This window comes from Haliotis rufescens, unplaced genomic scaffold, assembly GCF_023055435.1.
Source record: "Haliotis rufescens isolate VD_foot unplaced genomic scaffold, xgHalRufe1.0.p SCAF_19, whole genome shotgun sequence".
NCBI lineage: Eukaryota > Metazoa > Mollusca > Gastropoda > Lepetellida > Haliotidae > Haliotis > Haliotis rufescens.
In genome coordinates, this window is record NW_025963879.1 from 13,379,301 (window position 1) to 13,396,758 (window position 17,458).

The 17,458-nt window shown below is 40.1% G+C and overlaps 1 protein-coding gene across 2 annotated transcripts; it reads right to left on the minus strand.

Annotated features, from left to right (window-relative positions):
- Nucleotides 1-730: 730 nt before the first annotated feature.
- On the minus strand, nt 731-16,649 carry LOC124138888 (monomeric sarcosine oxidase-like). 2 transcript variants are annotated; one of them, XM_046505777.2, is made up of 10 exons: nt 16,422-16,649; nt 14,249-14,315; nt 10,027-10,083; nt 8,195-8,326; nt 6,334-6,547; nt 5,084-5,250; nt 3,207-3,393; nt 2,635-2,768; nt 1,862-2,037; nt 731-1,819 (listed from the first exon to the last, which is right to left on the minus strand). In XM_046505777.2, the coding sequence occupies exons 1-9, from the start codon at nt 16,549-16,551 to the stop codon at nt 1,881-1,883; spliced, it is 1,245 nt and encodes a 414-aa protein (XP_046361733.2). In that variant the 5' UTR covers nt 16,552-16,649; the 3' UTR covers nt 731-1,819; nt 1,862-1,880. The 2 variants fall into 2 exon arrangements, with proteins under 2 accessions (XP_046361733.2, XP_046361732.2); XM_046505776.2 differs by having other exon boundaries at nt 731-2,037; nt 16,422-16,648.
- Nucleotides 16,650-17,458: the final 809 nt, after the last annotated feature.

A 17,458-nucleotide genomic window follows, 5' to 3' on the forward strand; every position in this document is an offset into this window, starting at 1 on the left:
CCTATATACCTGACATATTTCAGGATTTGTGTTGAAGATCGAAAGCCAAATTTAATTTGACCTACGGTTGTTGTACATTCTGAACTTGTACTTCGCCGTGTGGCAGCTTCACGTTTCACAGACGAATCTTACTTGTTATGTCAGTAAATATATTACTTGCTTGGCTAAGGGGCATTTTGGATGCGTCTGTGTATGTTGGGTAGTGTTTGTGTTGCTATTTAAACTTCCTCTGCATTCAAGGCTAGCGTGTGACAACCTGATTGTGGGAAGGGACAGATGGATTTTGTCTTACACAACTAATAACACGCCTAGAGGTTTTAGTAGTGTCGGGGTCAGATAATGGGACGACTGACTTGCTTGTGTAACTACCGGGCCAGGACGGTCTTACCTCAGTCGCTGGTGCTGGTGCCTCTTTCACTGTGCAATGTAATCCGAAACTGTCTCCAGCGGATTAAAGCCTTCTGTGGTGTCATTTGTTGGATACAATTGTCATTCTATGCCACCATTACCTTGTCTGAAACATCTTGTTGGAAGCACGTTATAGACAGGAACATCTTGATACAAATATGTTCAGGCAAGAACATCATTTTGCAATCACTGTCTGGACGGTATCCTCTCCAAACCCCATAACCCCAACAGTTTATAACAAGGTTCACAGTTGAGTGCACTGCTAATGTCCTGCCTGTGACCTTCTTAAGTAAATGGATTACCCAAACAAAGAACCAAGTAGTATGGAGAAACTAATTTATTGAGGTACATGGATGGCAAAACAAATAACACATTTTAGTCACAAGAACCTAGATTCGACTTATTGTTTCTGAGTAAGCACATAAATATCCACAGTATATTCTTTCACGTCACTATCCATATGACATGGTCCTACAGCATCCAAGCAATTGCTGCGAGTATTTAGTCCCTGGTTCAATAGTTCCTTTGACCAACAGAGGCGATTTTCTACCTCGCGGTAGATTCGTTTTCTGTTCAAAGGAGCAGCACCAAAGTTCGTCTGCTGCCCATTGGTCCTCTCTGCCTGTTCAACTTTCTTGATCAGCTGTGAACTCTCTGTTAAATTGCAATTTAAACAATTTTGTACCCAAGCCATGTTGATATTTTGCCCTTTCTTTGACATCCCTTATGTAAAAATAAGATAACTAATCATCTCAACATCATTTTCCTTCTCAATATAATTGTTTCATGTCAAATAAATTGGTTTACTAATTTTCAACAAATCTTGAACTAAAATATGCATGGTTTCCACGTCAGCCCAATTTATCATTTCCTAAGGACAATGCATAAATATTGTCATATTCTAAACGTAAACATCTTTGATCTTATGCAACAGATAAAATGATTTACCTCCACTAATTCCTTCTCAGCTTATCCTTACTCTCATGGGTTTACCCAACTTTTACTGGACTGTTCTAGACAGCAACACCCTGATGCAATTACAATTTAAACAGGAACATCCTGAAACAATCACTGCATAGACAGGAACATCCTGAAACAATCACTGTATAGACACGAACATCCTGAAACAATCACTGCCTACGCACTGAAAGATCTATATAATTATTCATTCATAGGAACGTGATACAGACAGATGTTTCTTTATCATGTCATTATCAGTGCCATACCAGTTCCACGTCATATACAGCATTGAGGTGTTTCTCTCCTACGTGTTTAGTATTGATTGTGTTAGGTAGATGACTGTGGATTTATTCGTCCCTATTCTCATACAACAATCACCAATCAATTTATCAAAAACAATTTGCTCCATCTATTTGAGGTAAAAAGATCAATCAGAACATCTCATTAATAAGTCCATTCGTTGTGTGAATCCTATTTCATTAAACCCAGTTTGGCCTCACATCGGGTGAGAATTATAATTTTGCCTCCACCCCTGCTCCCATGAAAAACGTTGGTTTGAAGGTGGAATCCTGAATCGCGTCTCTGGTGATGTTGAACTGACTGATATCGTACTGGGTACGGCCGTCAACGGCGAGTTCGCTCAAGATCTTTCCAAGAATACTTGCAAATCTGAAAAGAGCAAGCAATATTTACAATTAAAATAAGCATCTGCGAAATTGATATAAAATATACCTCCGTAACGAAACACCAGAGTGGCTTTTAATATGAAATAAACATGCACCAACATAATTTGATAAAATTATATTTGATATTTGAACTTAACCGCTTTTCGACACACACTCACGCACGCACGCACGCACGCAAGCATGCACGCACGCACGATCGCATGCACGCACACATAAGCACACATAAACACACAACACACAAATACACACGCCCACACACGCAGGCACTCACGCAGGGGGGGAAATGTTGGATAAAACGTTAATACATGTCACAAGTTAACTCCAAAAAATATTCGACAATAATTGTCAGAAATATCCACCAGGAGAAGAAAATGTTTTGGGATAAAGGCGATGGCGATAATGATGGTGATGATGGTGATGATTGACAAGGATGGTGATAGTGATGACTGAGAATGATGGAGGTGGTGATGATTGAGAATGGTGATGATGCTGATTTCTCTTTGTATAAAGTAATTAGTGTCCCCAAAACAATGGCCCAGGTCTCCGGATGAATAGTACGTGATAACAGTTGATATCTCACTTGTACGCATGTCCAGCTCCACAACAAACGATGACGTCAGACCAGCCCTTGTATGCGCATGTGTCGACAACGAAGTGTCTGTCTGGAGGCATGGTGTAGAGACAGGTTTTGGTGCTTAGGATCGGTCCTGCAAACTATGAACAATGTGTTAAAACGTCAAGTACAACAAAAGTGAGTTGGTTTCACCTTGCCTTTATCAATATTAATAGAATTGTCTTCACACATTGAGCCCATCAAGAAGCGAACCCAGGTTTTCGGTTTGACGAGCGAACGCTTTAACCACTAAGGTACATTTCCTCACTACACTCGCATACATACATAAGCACACGCACACGCACACGCACACGCACACGCACACGCACACCCTTGTGAAAGAAAAACATTTAAACCATAACAATACTCAGCGCCCTTTATGTTGATGTATATTTGGACTGCTACTTAATGACGACAGGTGGTATAAGAGAAAGATGCAATCAATGATGAACGAGTGGGTTCGCCCAGTTGTCAAAGCGTTTGCTCGCCACGCTGAAGGCCACGTTCGATCCCCCAAATGACATTTAAAATACATTTACCTTAGGACAAATCTCGTCGACGAGATCGGAGCACGCCTTTTCACGCACAGGATCGGGATCAAACGTCCTTGCGTCGGCGGTGACCACGTGACCTCCAGCGTCGATGCCGACCTTTGTCCCTGTGTTGCCATGGATGGGGAGGGCGTAAATGTCGTAACGGGGCCCGTGGAAACACCATACCGGAAACCTGCACATAAGTAAAAAGAAAGATGTGAACAGTTCCCCTGTTTCTTATTTATTTGTATTAAATGTGTTCAGTCGTTACATCCGTGTAGGCGCCCACATTTTGGATAATTTTCAATCACGTTGATGGGATAATTCTGTTTTACGTTGACTGGATAATTCTGCTTCACCGTGATTGTACAATACTGCTTCACGGTGACTGGCATTTTTTAATTTTCGGTGTTTTGACAATTCTGGTTCATGGTGATTGAATTATTCTACTTTATCGCTAATAATGGAAAAATACGTCATCTGATCCCAAACAACCAGAAAATCTGAAAACCCTCTAAAAGTGTTGTACGCTTGTAGCAAGAACTGTAACTGACAAATCTTGATGCTACTGTCACTGTAGTCTTGGCTGTATCGTTATTGACTTTTTGGTGTTTTTAGTTCGGATCCATCGTTCATATAGATCAGTTACAAGTGCATGTATATATCACGATATTGTGCCATAGCTTAATTCAAATCTAAAGTATATGAACAACGTGACAATAGGTGCGAATAATGATTCACATTACTGATAGGTGGCCCCGAGACACAAAACGTCCCGTATTTTGTATTTCTACAAGAGGCGAAGGCCACATACTGTGTGGGATGCATTGATAGGTTCTTAGGGAAGATAATCAAACTTATTGCTGTTATGTCTCTCACCCTAAGAAGGCAGCATTGTGTTACTGATAAGGTTCTGAGTAGAGTTATGTACTTCCACAATTCAAAACATAATATGTTGTTCCTGAATTTGAGTTGTAATCCGACTTTGTTTGACTTCTGTACAGTCATGGAGGGTATATAATTCAGCCTCATAAGATTTTAAACGAGACTAATTGCTAAGAAATTGAGATACATAATGGATGCTGTGTGAATAAATGTCTTAATTCTTTGCTCAAAGAAATATAAAAATACCTTTTCATCTGAAACATATGCAAATAACATGTATGTAATTTGTGAAGCTCATTCATGTTTACCATTTTCATCAAGTTGCTTTAACATTTTATAACATTGATGACATCTCCATGCAGAATGCCTCGTCGAGAGAATGAATGTATTTTTACAAATCGTGGCGGCATTGCGAGTGAGTGACTATGGTTTTACGCTTTTCGCAATATTTCAGCAATATCATGCCGGGGGACACCAGAAATGGGCTTCACACATTGTACCCTTGTGGGGAATCGAACCCGAGTCTTCGACGTGAAGAGCGAACGTTTTAACCACTTGGCTACCCGACCGCCCGGCCGCACAACGAACTACTGATCCAAAACGTCAAATTTAAGTTTCCCAACGTCCCTATCGTCCTTCGAGATCGTTGGCGGTCGTCACATTTACTTACATACTTCACTACCGGTTATAATGTGTTCCTAATTCGATCATTATTATCATACAACTATTAATAGAAACTAATATATATTACAAGTTTGGAAATCTTAAGTTAATCTTAAGAAGAGAAGTGTTAAGCGTTCTCTACAGAAATAGCACATTGCCTATATATCCTAGTTTAATCTGTAACTATAATTATGTGATGAATATGTCTTGTATTCCTCATGTACCACCGTGTGTGTTTATAGATAAGTAAGATAATATGAATCTAACAAAAGCACCCGTAATTCAATTCATGAACTAAAGCATGGCAGTGATGGTAGGTGATGGTATGTAACTACCTGTCTTTCGTGAACTCCTTCATATGCGGCGTGGCGTAGTACGTCACCTGCTCCTGTGTGACGGTGACGGGGACGTAGACGCCGATTGTCCCCACGACCGAGTTGAGCCACCCCCCTGCCGTCACCACCACCTTCCGGCACTCGAACACGCCCTTCGTTGTGTGAACCTGTTAACCAAGTGCCATGGTCATCTTTTATCTAATGGCTGTGCTTAAAAGGAAGCCATCAAACATAACCCTAAGGCTGAAAGATCTAAAATACCATGTGACCTTATACGTTGCAATGGGATTTTCCATTCTTCATACGGCACCAGTCTTGAAATGTCCAGTTAAACATTGAGACGCTAAATAATAGTGTGATGTAAGATTCTGTAGGCCCCGTTGGGGAATAAGCAGCGCCTGGAATGAACGCTCGATGGATAGAATTTGATATGTTCAGTCGAAAGGTGTGCGCGAACGTTCATTTCGTAATTCCCGTACACCCAATGACACCGTTTTGGTATGAAATAATACTTATTCCCCAAAGCGTTGCTTGTGACAGCTGATTAAGATAAGCAGACCTAAATATTGTGGAAGTAGATTGGCAAACAGTCCAACTCTGACCTATGTAAATGTCTCTCCAAAATGACATTACTTTTATAACAAGGGTGTGTGAATTACATTATTACAAAAAGCTGAAGAGACAATTACGCTGACCAATCATCATACTAAGCGAGATGCACATTCCAACAGAGAAATCATCTTGATTCAGTTTTGTAGTCATGAAAGGACAAATTTATCACTGCAAGTTCACATTTATTTTCGATGAAGTATCTTTTGCTTTTCGGTGTCATCTAATTCAAAGTGCGAACACAGTCAACTGTGACGTGCACGTGACGCAGGATATACAGACCACTGAGTTGAGTTTAACTTAAAACTGTCGTTGATACGTTAAGGTCAAGGTCGCACTTACAATGAATGAATGTGTGAGTTTTAACGCCATTTGGACAGTATTTCAGTTATATCAGACCGTGTCAGCTTGACGTGAGAGGAAAATAATGTCCAAAGTGTTGCAGATGTCAGAAATTTACCACTTTGGTGAAACCCACGAGCATGGGTATGGTGCTGACAAACCTATAAACATAATCGGGTATATCAGGGATTCGAACCCATGATCATAGATTTTTGGCACGCTTAAGTGACGTAGATCTTCACAGCGAATTGCAGCGCCTTAGACGACGGAGCCATAGCAATTACAATGATGATACTTACCACGACGTTACCGTTATTAGCCCTGTGAAGTCTCGTGACGGGGCACCTGTCTATGATAGTTGCCCCATTACCCCGGGCTAACTGAATGTGAGCTGCGTTTGCCAGAGCGGCGTCGACTATCCCAGAATCCTTCACGTGAAATCCCTCAACGTTTGACGCCAGATTGAACTGAGGAAAACGCCGCATCAACTCCGTATTTGTCAGGCGATCAAATCTGATAACCATAAAGTTTGAGCATGAACTACAGTTTCGCCGTGAAGCTGTAGTATTTAAATAAATGTAATGCAATTTAGCTAAATGTAGATGACATATACATATGTCACTCATTTTGTTGTTATCCATTGGGAAAGGTCTATGGGTTTAAAGTTCAAGATGTGTTAAAACATGCATCTGATAAGTATATTGATCCAAAACATATATCTGACATGTATAGTTATCGTGGATCGGTGTAGGCGAAACTTTGGGTGAAAAGCACCAAACTTATCAAAGTTTGTGCCATTCCGAACATTTCTGGATCCAACAGTGCCCCTTGGTAGTAGAGAATCCAAGATGGCCGTCAACATGGCTGAAATCTGTAATGATATCAATCTATACTCAATATCTCATACAAATGGGGTCAATATACATATTATCATGAAAAATTAGTCATAATTAATTGCAATATTGCTGTATATAATTCAAATTCAATAAGCAGCTTCCCCTGGTGGAGACAAAAATCCAAGATGTTAAATGGCTTACTTAGAAATATTCTACCTTGTATTTTTAAAATGCTGTGTTTTAGAGAACAATTTAATAAATGCATCTTCTCATTAATAAAATAAAGTGAACTGTATCCATTATTTTAGATATGTATACGTAATACTGACATTAATGCCATGAACCCGAACCCTATGATATCAACTCACTTCATACTTACATATGACCTGGAATATCAGTTCAATGCATGTGTTTGCGGTGTGCTGCTTTAGGACTTTCTGTTTGAATGAAATCTTTTCATTTGGCCGAGATCTTCTTGCTTCATGGGTCATCCAACGAGTTCTGTCATACATGAGAACCACAAACCCTGCATTGTGCTTTCAGAAATATCTGACAGGGAGTCGGCTAGTGACGGAAAGGCAGTGGTGACTTCAGGAAATGCATGTCCATTACACGTATCCGAAGCAAATGAACCGGTGAAGGCATGAAATAGTGACAATAAAAATAATACTGATATTTGACAATTTCATTTTTTAGGCCATCTTGGGTTTTTGCCACCGTCAGGGGGCGCTGCATACTAGATTTGTATTGTATTTCGCATTGTTGAAATAATTCCTAAATAAATCACTCAAATTGACCAGATAATTATTATATATGGATTGGCATCCTGAGAGATTTTAGCTAGACGTAGACTTTCTACCACCAGGGGGCGCTGCTGAACGGGCTCCCTATCCAGAAGTATTCGGAATGGTTTAATGTATAAGTTTGCCATGTTTGGTGCCTTTAGTACAAGGTGCACAATTTTGATAAAATCCTCCCTTAACCGCCCAACAATAATATAAAAAAATGTTTCTCATAAGGATTGTAACCAAAGGTATGTATCTGATACGTATAGTAATCTAAGATATGTATCTGATAAGTATAGTAATCCAAGATATGTATCTGATAATTATACACATCAATCGTATGCTAGTATGTGGGATCAAACACAGGTCTAAGGCATGACGAGTGTACACACTTTCTACTGCACTACCAAACTTGCCATCGCACAAGGTAGCGTCTGAGAATTATATACTTTTACATAATGATACCCCCGGATAGACAAATGTACTTGTTCCTCTAATACACGTGTTTACATGTTTTTTCCTGATATCTGATGTCATACTTGATGTTATCTCGGGTCATGGCGGCCATATACGTCTGTAGCACGTGATCGCCTTCTCCTCTCCTCGCCAGCTGCAAGCCTCCTGTTTTATGGATGATGTTCAGCCCACTTTCTCTTTCCAGGTCTTCCCATCTGAAGTGAGCATCATGGTTACATGTTTGTGCCCCTATACTGAGTGAGTGTGTGAAAGTGGTTTTACACTATTGTCAGGTTTGTCAAGTGATGTAGTTATGTATTATTTTCAAATTACCACCATAATCCAATTTATTTTTCTGTGCTTAAGGCCACACTTTCTTAACTTACATTACGGATTTTGTACAGGAAAATATGTGGGATTTATTTTAGAATTCTCCTCCACTAGAGGTCGGGGTATTAAAAAAATTAAAATGATTTTGAGGGAGGAGAGCCTGCAACACAGCTGTTGCTTTAAGCAATGCGAACCTGAAGAATCAAGCGAAACACTGCAGCTATACATCATATCAAGTAAAGAAACAACAAAACTCCCATGTTACATTTATGACAACTTCAGTATTTCAGGAGTACAAAGTCACAAGGCTGAACAAGAAAAAGTCTTGACCTGATATGATACTAAATGAAATGATCCAAATATCATTGCATATTGTGATGGACCACTACCTCAAACTATTTAATAATACACAAATGACGTTCACAACCATTCAGGAATAGCCTGTCTTGGAGGATGTCTCTCTCAGATCTTTTTATCCATCATCAGTTCCAGGTTAATTTTGAACCATAACAACGCCTAGTCAAGCAGGTTTTCAAGCCAATCACTAAACAACAGATCATATTTCCATTTTAAGATCTAATCCATATTATAAATGTTCAAAGAAGAAATCGTATACTTGCATTGTGGACTTACTTTAGAGCTTAACATTACTTGCTAAATATTCAAGTTCGTAAGCAACGTGTACACATATCTCTCATATCCCTCGCAAACCGAAATCCAGTCGTGTCTTGATGTTGTACATTGTTTATGTCACGGGCAATGAAGGTACTTACACAACTACCAGTTGAAGTGCTTTGTGCCTGCCCATGTGCCAGTAGTTTGAAGTTTAGATTCGAGGTCGAAAAAATATGTCAGAAGAGTGACAAACATCCCTTCTCTCATAACAATAATGTATACAATAGTTCATCACTTGATGTCAGGGTACAGGGAGTGTCAATAATGTATTGATCGGATCGCTAAAAACAATTATCCTTGCAAACAAATAGAGCCTTTTGTCGTTTCTAAACGCAAATCTTGTTTGTTTTTTAAACATTAATGCAAGACTATTAATAAAAGGTACTTGTTTTAAAAATAGTATCTTGTTGCACGATGCTATCAGTATATCGGCGGGATGAAAAAAGAAAATTCAGAAAGGAAAATTCATTTTCACAAAATCTACATTTACAAATGTGTGGCCTCAGATTCATACTCAGCATCGTCATAAATCTCTATTTTGAAAGGCGGGTTTGTCTTGTATCGTGGTAAAATAGTTTGTTGTTTTAATGTTTTCATACTACATTTAAATACAAATATGTGATATGTTACACGTTATTTTGTTTCCTTTGACCACAGTTTTTAATCTAACACAACCATAATACATTTATTGGTCACATTTTCTTTGAATTCGAAATGATGCCGACGTGACTTCTTTGAACAAGGATATTGCTGCAATAGTTCATATGTGACCCTAAATTCTGACTCACTCGTGTGTGTTGCGAAATCCTTCTTGTTGCAAGTTTCAATTCCAGATAATTGGTCCATGCTTGTTTTGTATACAATCTCCACAAACCTGTGATTATTGAATTAAATAACACATGTAACTTACGCGCTGTAGGCATGAGGGATGAGGCGACTGTATGTTTCATCGTGGTAACCATGGCGACTATAAATAAAACATAATAAACCAATTAGTCACAACATTGCATTTACAGTGAAACATCTGTTCGCACATAAATACCTTTGTACTGATTCATGGTAAAATATGTATTTTATTTGTGGAACAATGTGGTTTGTGACAGCTGTACATTGTTATGCTGATATATTCGCATTTCATGGTCGTCTGAATAGGTTTACGGAATGAATCATGATTTTCTACTGTTCGACTGTTACGACTAGGTATATTTTCTGCTCCGGGTGGAAAGGAGTGTCAAATTAGCCGTTAAGTCTGCTGTATTGATTTTCAGGGAGGTGCATTACAATAAATGTAGATAAAGGATATACACCAAATAACAGTTTTAACTCCCAATCAGGAACCGCGACGTCCACTGTGAAGAGGTCTGAATGGTAAACATCGAGAGCTCCTTCTACAAACGATTAGGTTGAAGGAATAAGAAAAACACAGGGTACTACACTGCCTACTCAAAATGTTTTTGCTACATGCCTCCAATCAAGATTTTGTACTGACTTGTGTTGGAAAGTGAACAATGTCGCTCATTAATGCCCGTCTTACTTCAGATCTTGCAGCTATTTCGTACAACTTGATGACTACCTTTAGTTATGGTCATAATTTGACTGAGTTCGTTTAAGTTATATGTGCATACTGGCTCTGATTTGTTTCTTTCAAATCATATCACTTTTTCTCGATTCCGATTCGCTGACTGTCAAACTCACCTTGGCTCCATTTTGTTATAGTCAAATTGACCTGGTTTGGTTCTAGTTGTTTGCCTTCAAGCATACCCACTCGCATTGGTTGCTTTCCCCGGAACTTACTATCAAATAAGTAGGGTATGTTCGAGAATAACAGATGGTTACAGAAATACAAAGACGTCTCGAGTGATGATAATGGATGTTGGCGGTGTGTTGTGAGGGTGCAAACAACCAAGAAAGACGACAGGGGTATAGTAAAAAAAGAACGTTTGAGATGACTTGATCAGTTATGGGTAATGTCCAATGATTGGTCACAAATTCGTTTGTAGGGCGTGGCAAGGTCCGAATCAATCTCCCAATGAAAATTAGAGGGAGTCTTATCCACTCCAGTTCGGAGCGGATGTCCCAGATGTGCTCTGTTTGGGAAAAGTCAGGACTGGGAGATCTGGCCTTTGCATTCTGGTGATGTTTTGCTGCTGGAGATAGTCAGTTACGATATTGCACGGTGGGCACGATCATTGTCGTATTGGAAGACAAAAGGTGGACCTGTTTATCGCGCAAACGGCACCACTTTTGGCGACAGTATGTTGCCTCAGTAGAACTGTCAAGCGACCCATCCATGGACAGTATGCAGTGGCGTTCTGGCAGTCATAGTGATCCTGCCCCATATCATTACAGATACACCCCCAATTCTCTCTTGTTGTCTTACGTTGACGAGCTGTTGATTAGGTGCATGCAAATCATTTCTAATTGTCTGGTCTGCTACTTGAACTCTGGTGGCTTAGCGCAAGTGAACAGCTATTTGATTGGCTGATTGGGCTCGATTTCTTAAAGCCTGGTTTCTGATTAATCCATCCTGGACTTGTTGCTGACTTTTGATGGCCTTGTGCGGGGCCGATCATTGCATGTTCTTTCTGCAGAAATCTGTTCCAGAAGACACATTGAGCATACTGGCTATCTCTCGCTGAGTGACCCTTCCATGGACAATATGCAGTGGCGTTCTGTCCGTCATAGTGATCCCGTCCCATATCAGCACAGTCCCAAATTTGCTGCCCTGCGTTGACTTCACATGACGTTCGTTAGCACGCCTCCAGAAAGTGCAGAGTGAATCAACTGTGAACATTACACGAGACAGGTGTTTGAAGGGCATTTAGAAGTGAGAATATATGAAGGAGTAAACATATACTCCGAAACGTTTTGTTCCTCATAATAAAGAAGTTGACATCCATATATTTTCTTTCTTATTACACGAGACCATCGCTAGTTCCCCCTGTGTCTACGCTCTAAACACCATTGGCGTCTGGTTAGGATTTGTCGATGTGTTAAAAGGTACAACGAGTGGTCGTCGAGCATGCGGATATATTGGTTTCATGCTGACATTTTCTAATCGTCTGGTCAGTAGCTTGATCAGCGGTGGTCTGGCACAAGTGAAAAGCGATTTGATTTTGGGCTCGATTTTGTAAGCCTTGTTTAAGGGACCTATGGCGCCCTGTGCGAGGCCAATCATTCAGTTTGTTTTTGCAGAAGCCCGATCCAAAGTCTGCAAATTACAGACTGAGACACATTGAACATGTTTGCTACTTCTCGATGAATTCTACCAATTTCAAGCATGCCAGTTGCTCGTAGGCGTCCATCACCTTGTAGTCGACGCATCCCCAATCTGATCACAAATACTGCAGTAAAGCAAGGTCATGGTAAAATGTCTGTACTTGTATGCATCAGTCAGCGCATGTATAAAGGTCCATAATGAACGTACGGACTGCTTTACAACATCCTCCGGTGTACGACAAGGTTGTGTTTTAAGTCCGTTGTTGTTATATTTTTTCATAAATGAACTTGCTTAAGAGCTGCAAAATAGTTCTCAACATGGGATATTTGTTATACAAGAAATAATGGACATTATGCTCCTTCTCTTTGCTGATGATGTTGTACTTTTTTCCTATTCTGTAAACGGTTTGCAAAAACAGTCAAATGTCAGAGTTACTGTTCAAAATGGAGCCTTGAAGTAAATCTGAATAAAACCAGTAGTTGTAGTTTTTAGGAAAGGTGGTATTGTTGCAAAACATGAAAAGTGGTTTCTTGGTTCGTCTGCCTTGAGTGTAGTCACTTACTATACATACTTAGGACTTATGTTTTCTAGCTTGTCATGGTCTATGGCATGTAAGCAATGAGCGTTGAAAACCAGTATGCCTCTTTATAATTTATTCAGGAAAAATAGTCGTGTATCTTTTTTCACCGCATGTACCATTTAAGGAGGCAAAATTATGCCTATACTTTTGTGTGGTTCTGGAATATGGGGTGCTAAGTATTATGCTGCAGTTGAAAAAGTTTACACTTCATATTTCAAATGTTTTCTAGGTGTTGGTAAGTTTGTCAATCCTTGGTGAAACAGGCCGTAGTAATAATTTTTGTGGCCAGCCAATTAAGGGTAATTAAGTATTGGATTAAGTTACTTAGAATGATGCCTGAATTATGCCTGATAGATACCCATATCAGTGTTACAAAATGTTAAAGGTGCTTGATGATAATGGAAAAAAATAATTAGGTTTCAGATGTGAGATATCTATTATTTGTTAGTGGCTTTTAATATGTACGGATTTCCAAAGATGTGGGAGATCCACAGTTATTTTTTTTCAACAGTGGCACCAAAGTATTTCTGAATCACTTTATCTTAGCAATTACCAATAAAATCATTGTTACAAACTGAAAGATATTTAACTTGTTTAAATGATAAAAGTTTAATCAGAGCTTATAGTAAATTTTAATGTAAATATATGTCGCAGGTCCAAAGACAGTGATATTGTGAACTCTATTTGTACAAACTGTTCATCCGGAGAAGTAGAGGATAAATACCATGTCTTACTAATATGTGAAACGTATTCTAATTTAAGGTACAAATTTCTCCCCATGTTGCAAGGTATTTTTAACGACCGTCAGTTAATGATAAATCTACTAACCTCTGAAAATCCTGATAGGATTCATGCTGTTTCTGTATTCTTAAAACATGTCTTTATAACAAGGAATATGTATATTGATTTAAAATCTAATCATGTATGTAACGTGACAAATCTTAATATCCAATCTGCATTGTACTATGGGCCCTGATGGCAAAATTACTGAATAAACTGTCTGTCCGTGAAGCAAGAGCTTACGCGATTCTGTTGATTATGAAAATCATAGCGATTTGAAGATCTTTGACTGACGTGTCAAAATCGAGAATGACACTCTGCCTACGTGCCCAGAGGAATTGCATGGTCAACATTGCAATATCCGGGGCGTGTTGGGGCATTAGGTTTTGGTTCCGAAACCGTTCTATCTCTTTCAGTCATTTTTCAAAGCTGATCTTTCTTCCGACGACTGATCATTGCATTTATATTTCTTTATCCCCTATATTTTTGGGAGAGAGTACATATGAAGTAAAGCAATACAGAGCTGAAATAAGTTAGAGATCTTGTACTCACATAACTCGAGAAACATCCTGTGAACCGCCTCTCTCATGTCCAAGTTCAAACTGTTCCAAACCCAAAACTGAAATACAATCGGAATGCAAATGTTTTAACCTCCCAATCCAAACTTCAAAATCTTAATCCATCATAAATCCACTCCAAGTTTTTATTCTAATTTCAAAACGACCTGACAGATGTCTCAATATATATTGGACAAGGTAGGTAGAAACATGCAAGATGTTCTTGCGGTGGCAACAAACAAACGCTTACCATTTATGCATATTATGCCAGTGGCGGGTGCTACCGATAGAATACGACATGCTTACCCTTTTCGTAAACACATTGAGTGATCACTGGGGCAACTTAAAAATGTATGTCTGCGTGTAGGGGAATAATGCAATGCTGCTAACACTGTTAGAACGAATGAGTGAGTGAGTTTGGTTTAACGCCGTAGACAGTATTGCAGTTGTATCACTGTTGTAAGTTTAATTTGGGAGGCAAGCCAGAAATGATGCAGGTCTCAGGCGTTCATCAGTTTGGATAAACCAACGAAAACGGGTATGGTACTGACAAACCTAGAAACATCATTGGGGCGAACCGGAATTCGAACCCACAACCAAAGGTTCCTGGCGTTCCCAAGGGACGTAACTCTGCACAGTGAAATGCGGCGCCACCCGTGCCCCCCACTACTATTAGAGGTTGTATCGACAGTATAGTCACTATATTGCTGGCAATTGAAGGGCGATTTCTTTCAGATACAATCATGTTGACTGTTCTGCACCGATATTGAGACAATAACGTCATCTTTAGTTTAGTTTCGTCAAGCAACGACTTGAATATAAAATATATTAACAGAAACCGGCATATAATTGTCAGACTGTATGTCGACGGCAATCAGCTCAGAGTTAAGACGAACTTCGACATCAACAAATACAATCAATAATGGTAATAAGTCGAGCCGTGATTCCAACTCTGCAAGTAAGTCATGACCAGCAAGCAGGTGTATCCTACACGCGGATGTACACACAGGTGCAGTCTGAATACCAGACATGTACAGTATAGATATTATCATAGTAACTGACAACAAAGGGCAGACGAAGAGGCAATGTCTTTGCCCTGGACTTGGAGTGAGTTAGTGAACTTGGAGTGAGTGAGTTTGATTTTACGCCGCTTTTAGCAATATTGACGCAATAACACGGTGGGGGACACCAGAAATTGGCTTCACACATTGTACCCATGTCGGGAATAGAACCCGGTTCTTCGGCGTGATGAGCCAACGTTTTAACCACTAGGCTACCCGACCGCCCCCGACAGCCAGCTGGTTAACCTGACCTGAATAGGCGCTCCCCCAACTGGCAATTATTCTGCACCCTTAGTCATATACCTAGCTACTTGAACCCACCCTACTGTGTCCACATGCCAGTCTTCACAGAGGTAATTACGACTCAGTTATGGCAGTGACGACGTTGAGAATAGAATACCGAATATCTAGGACGCAACATGATAACAAAGCCATTCGCGAAATCTATACAGAGATACACACATTTCTTTCCTCGATGTATGATTATCCGCAGTCAGTATGGTTTGCCGGATGTCTGCACATCTCACTCGGGCCATCTCACCGATTACATTTCACGCTCTGTTCCGGATTAAAAGTGCATGTGCATATAGAAATATAGCCCATGCACACACCATGTCAACATGTCAGCTCCATACCGTGGAAACATGAAGTGAACTGGTTACCGGCCTGTTATTAACTCAAGTTGTTGTAATAAAATTATGACTAGTACGTGTATAGCTCGGGAAATTATCACGGAGTACATCGATATAAACTGTTCAGTCACAAACCTACGGAATTTTTTTTTTTTTTTTAAATCTCAGAAAAATACGACGGTAATCATCCCCCACAGTCTGAATATGATTTATGAAGGTTGTGTTCTCGGCCGTAATGTGAGGTCATGTAAGACTGTTTGACCCCATCGCGGCTCTCGGCTACACACTAGATATCCACACGAAGAATGATTCCTGCCATTGCTGTGCAAAGTATTCCAGGTATTTTATCGACCTATACAGGAATGACTCGTCTTGACCTAGATAGCAACCTCTACTATATTAATACCTACTGTTAGAGTACATATATGTTTGGCGTCACAGGTAAAATGTGCACAGCATTCTATAGGATGCATACCTGAGGAGGATGTCTTTGACAACCAAAATACTGCTGCGCTACCGATTCCTCCGCATCCGACGACGATAGTGTCAAAGTAAGGAGTTGTCTTGTCCGCCATGCTGGACACAATGTAGGCCGACACAAACATATGATAAGTATGTTGCCTCGGGGTCAAGTCATAGCCACGGACCTGCGCGAGCTGCAATGACCCGTTAACGTAATGAAGGCATCATTGATCTGGCCTGGTATGTTAGGTAGCGGAAAGCGAGCGCTTAAAGGGACACTAGACTCGAGCAAACTGACAGTCCAGCCAAATATAATTCCAGCCATTTAAACAATCTTTGTTTCAGCCACAAATAGTCAGAATGTTTCAATCTCACTGAAGGCATTAATGGGTGGTATTTGTGTCCTGAAGTGCGATAACTCTCCTTTTGAAAGGGCTTCCCTGTTGCACCCTCATTCAAACACAGTCGTATACTTCTGAATATCCGAAACTAACACATGTTTTGTAGGTGTAAAAGCTGGACAAAGTCGTTCTCTGGGTCCATGTATTATATTAATACTGAAGATCTTGTCCACGAGGCGAATGAATGTTGCTGGTGCACCGGTTAGTCCAAAGGGCATCCTGGTATTTTCATATAGTCCGCTAGTACCTATCCTGAGGGCAGTCTTTTCGATGTCTCCCTCAGCAACTGGAATCTAGTTGAAACCACGCGCCAGATCCAGTCTGCAGTCAGGTTCTCAGCACCCTTCAAAACATCTAATGCTTCATCAATCCCGGGCAGAGGATAGGCATCTTTGCGTGTCTTCGCATTTAAAGCGCGGTAGTCACAGCAATTCCTCAGCTTTCCATTTCTCTCGCGAACCAGGACCACTGGTGATGCATAAGGACTTGAAGATACCCTTGTGATGCCATTAACTAGTGCTTTTGCGATATATTTCCGGACTTCTTCCCATTGCTGGGGAGGAATCCGTCTATGGCCTTGACTGGGATTTCATCCAGGGTTACGATCTTTGCTGAACTGCATCGCAAAATCCAATGTCTTCATCACTTG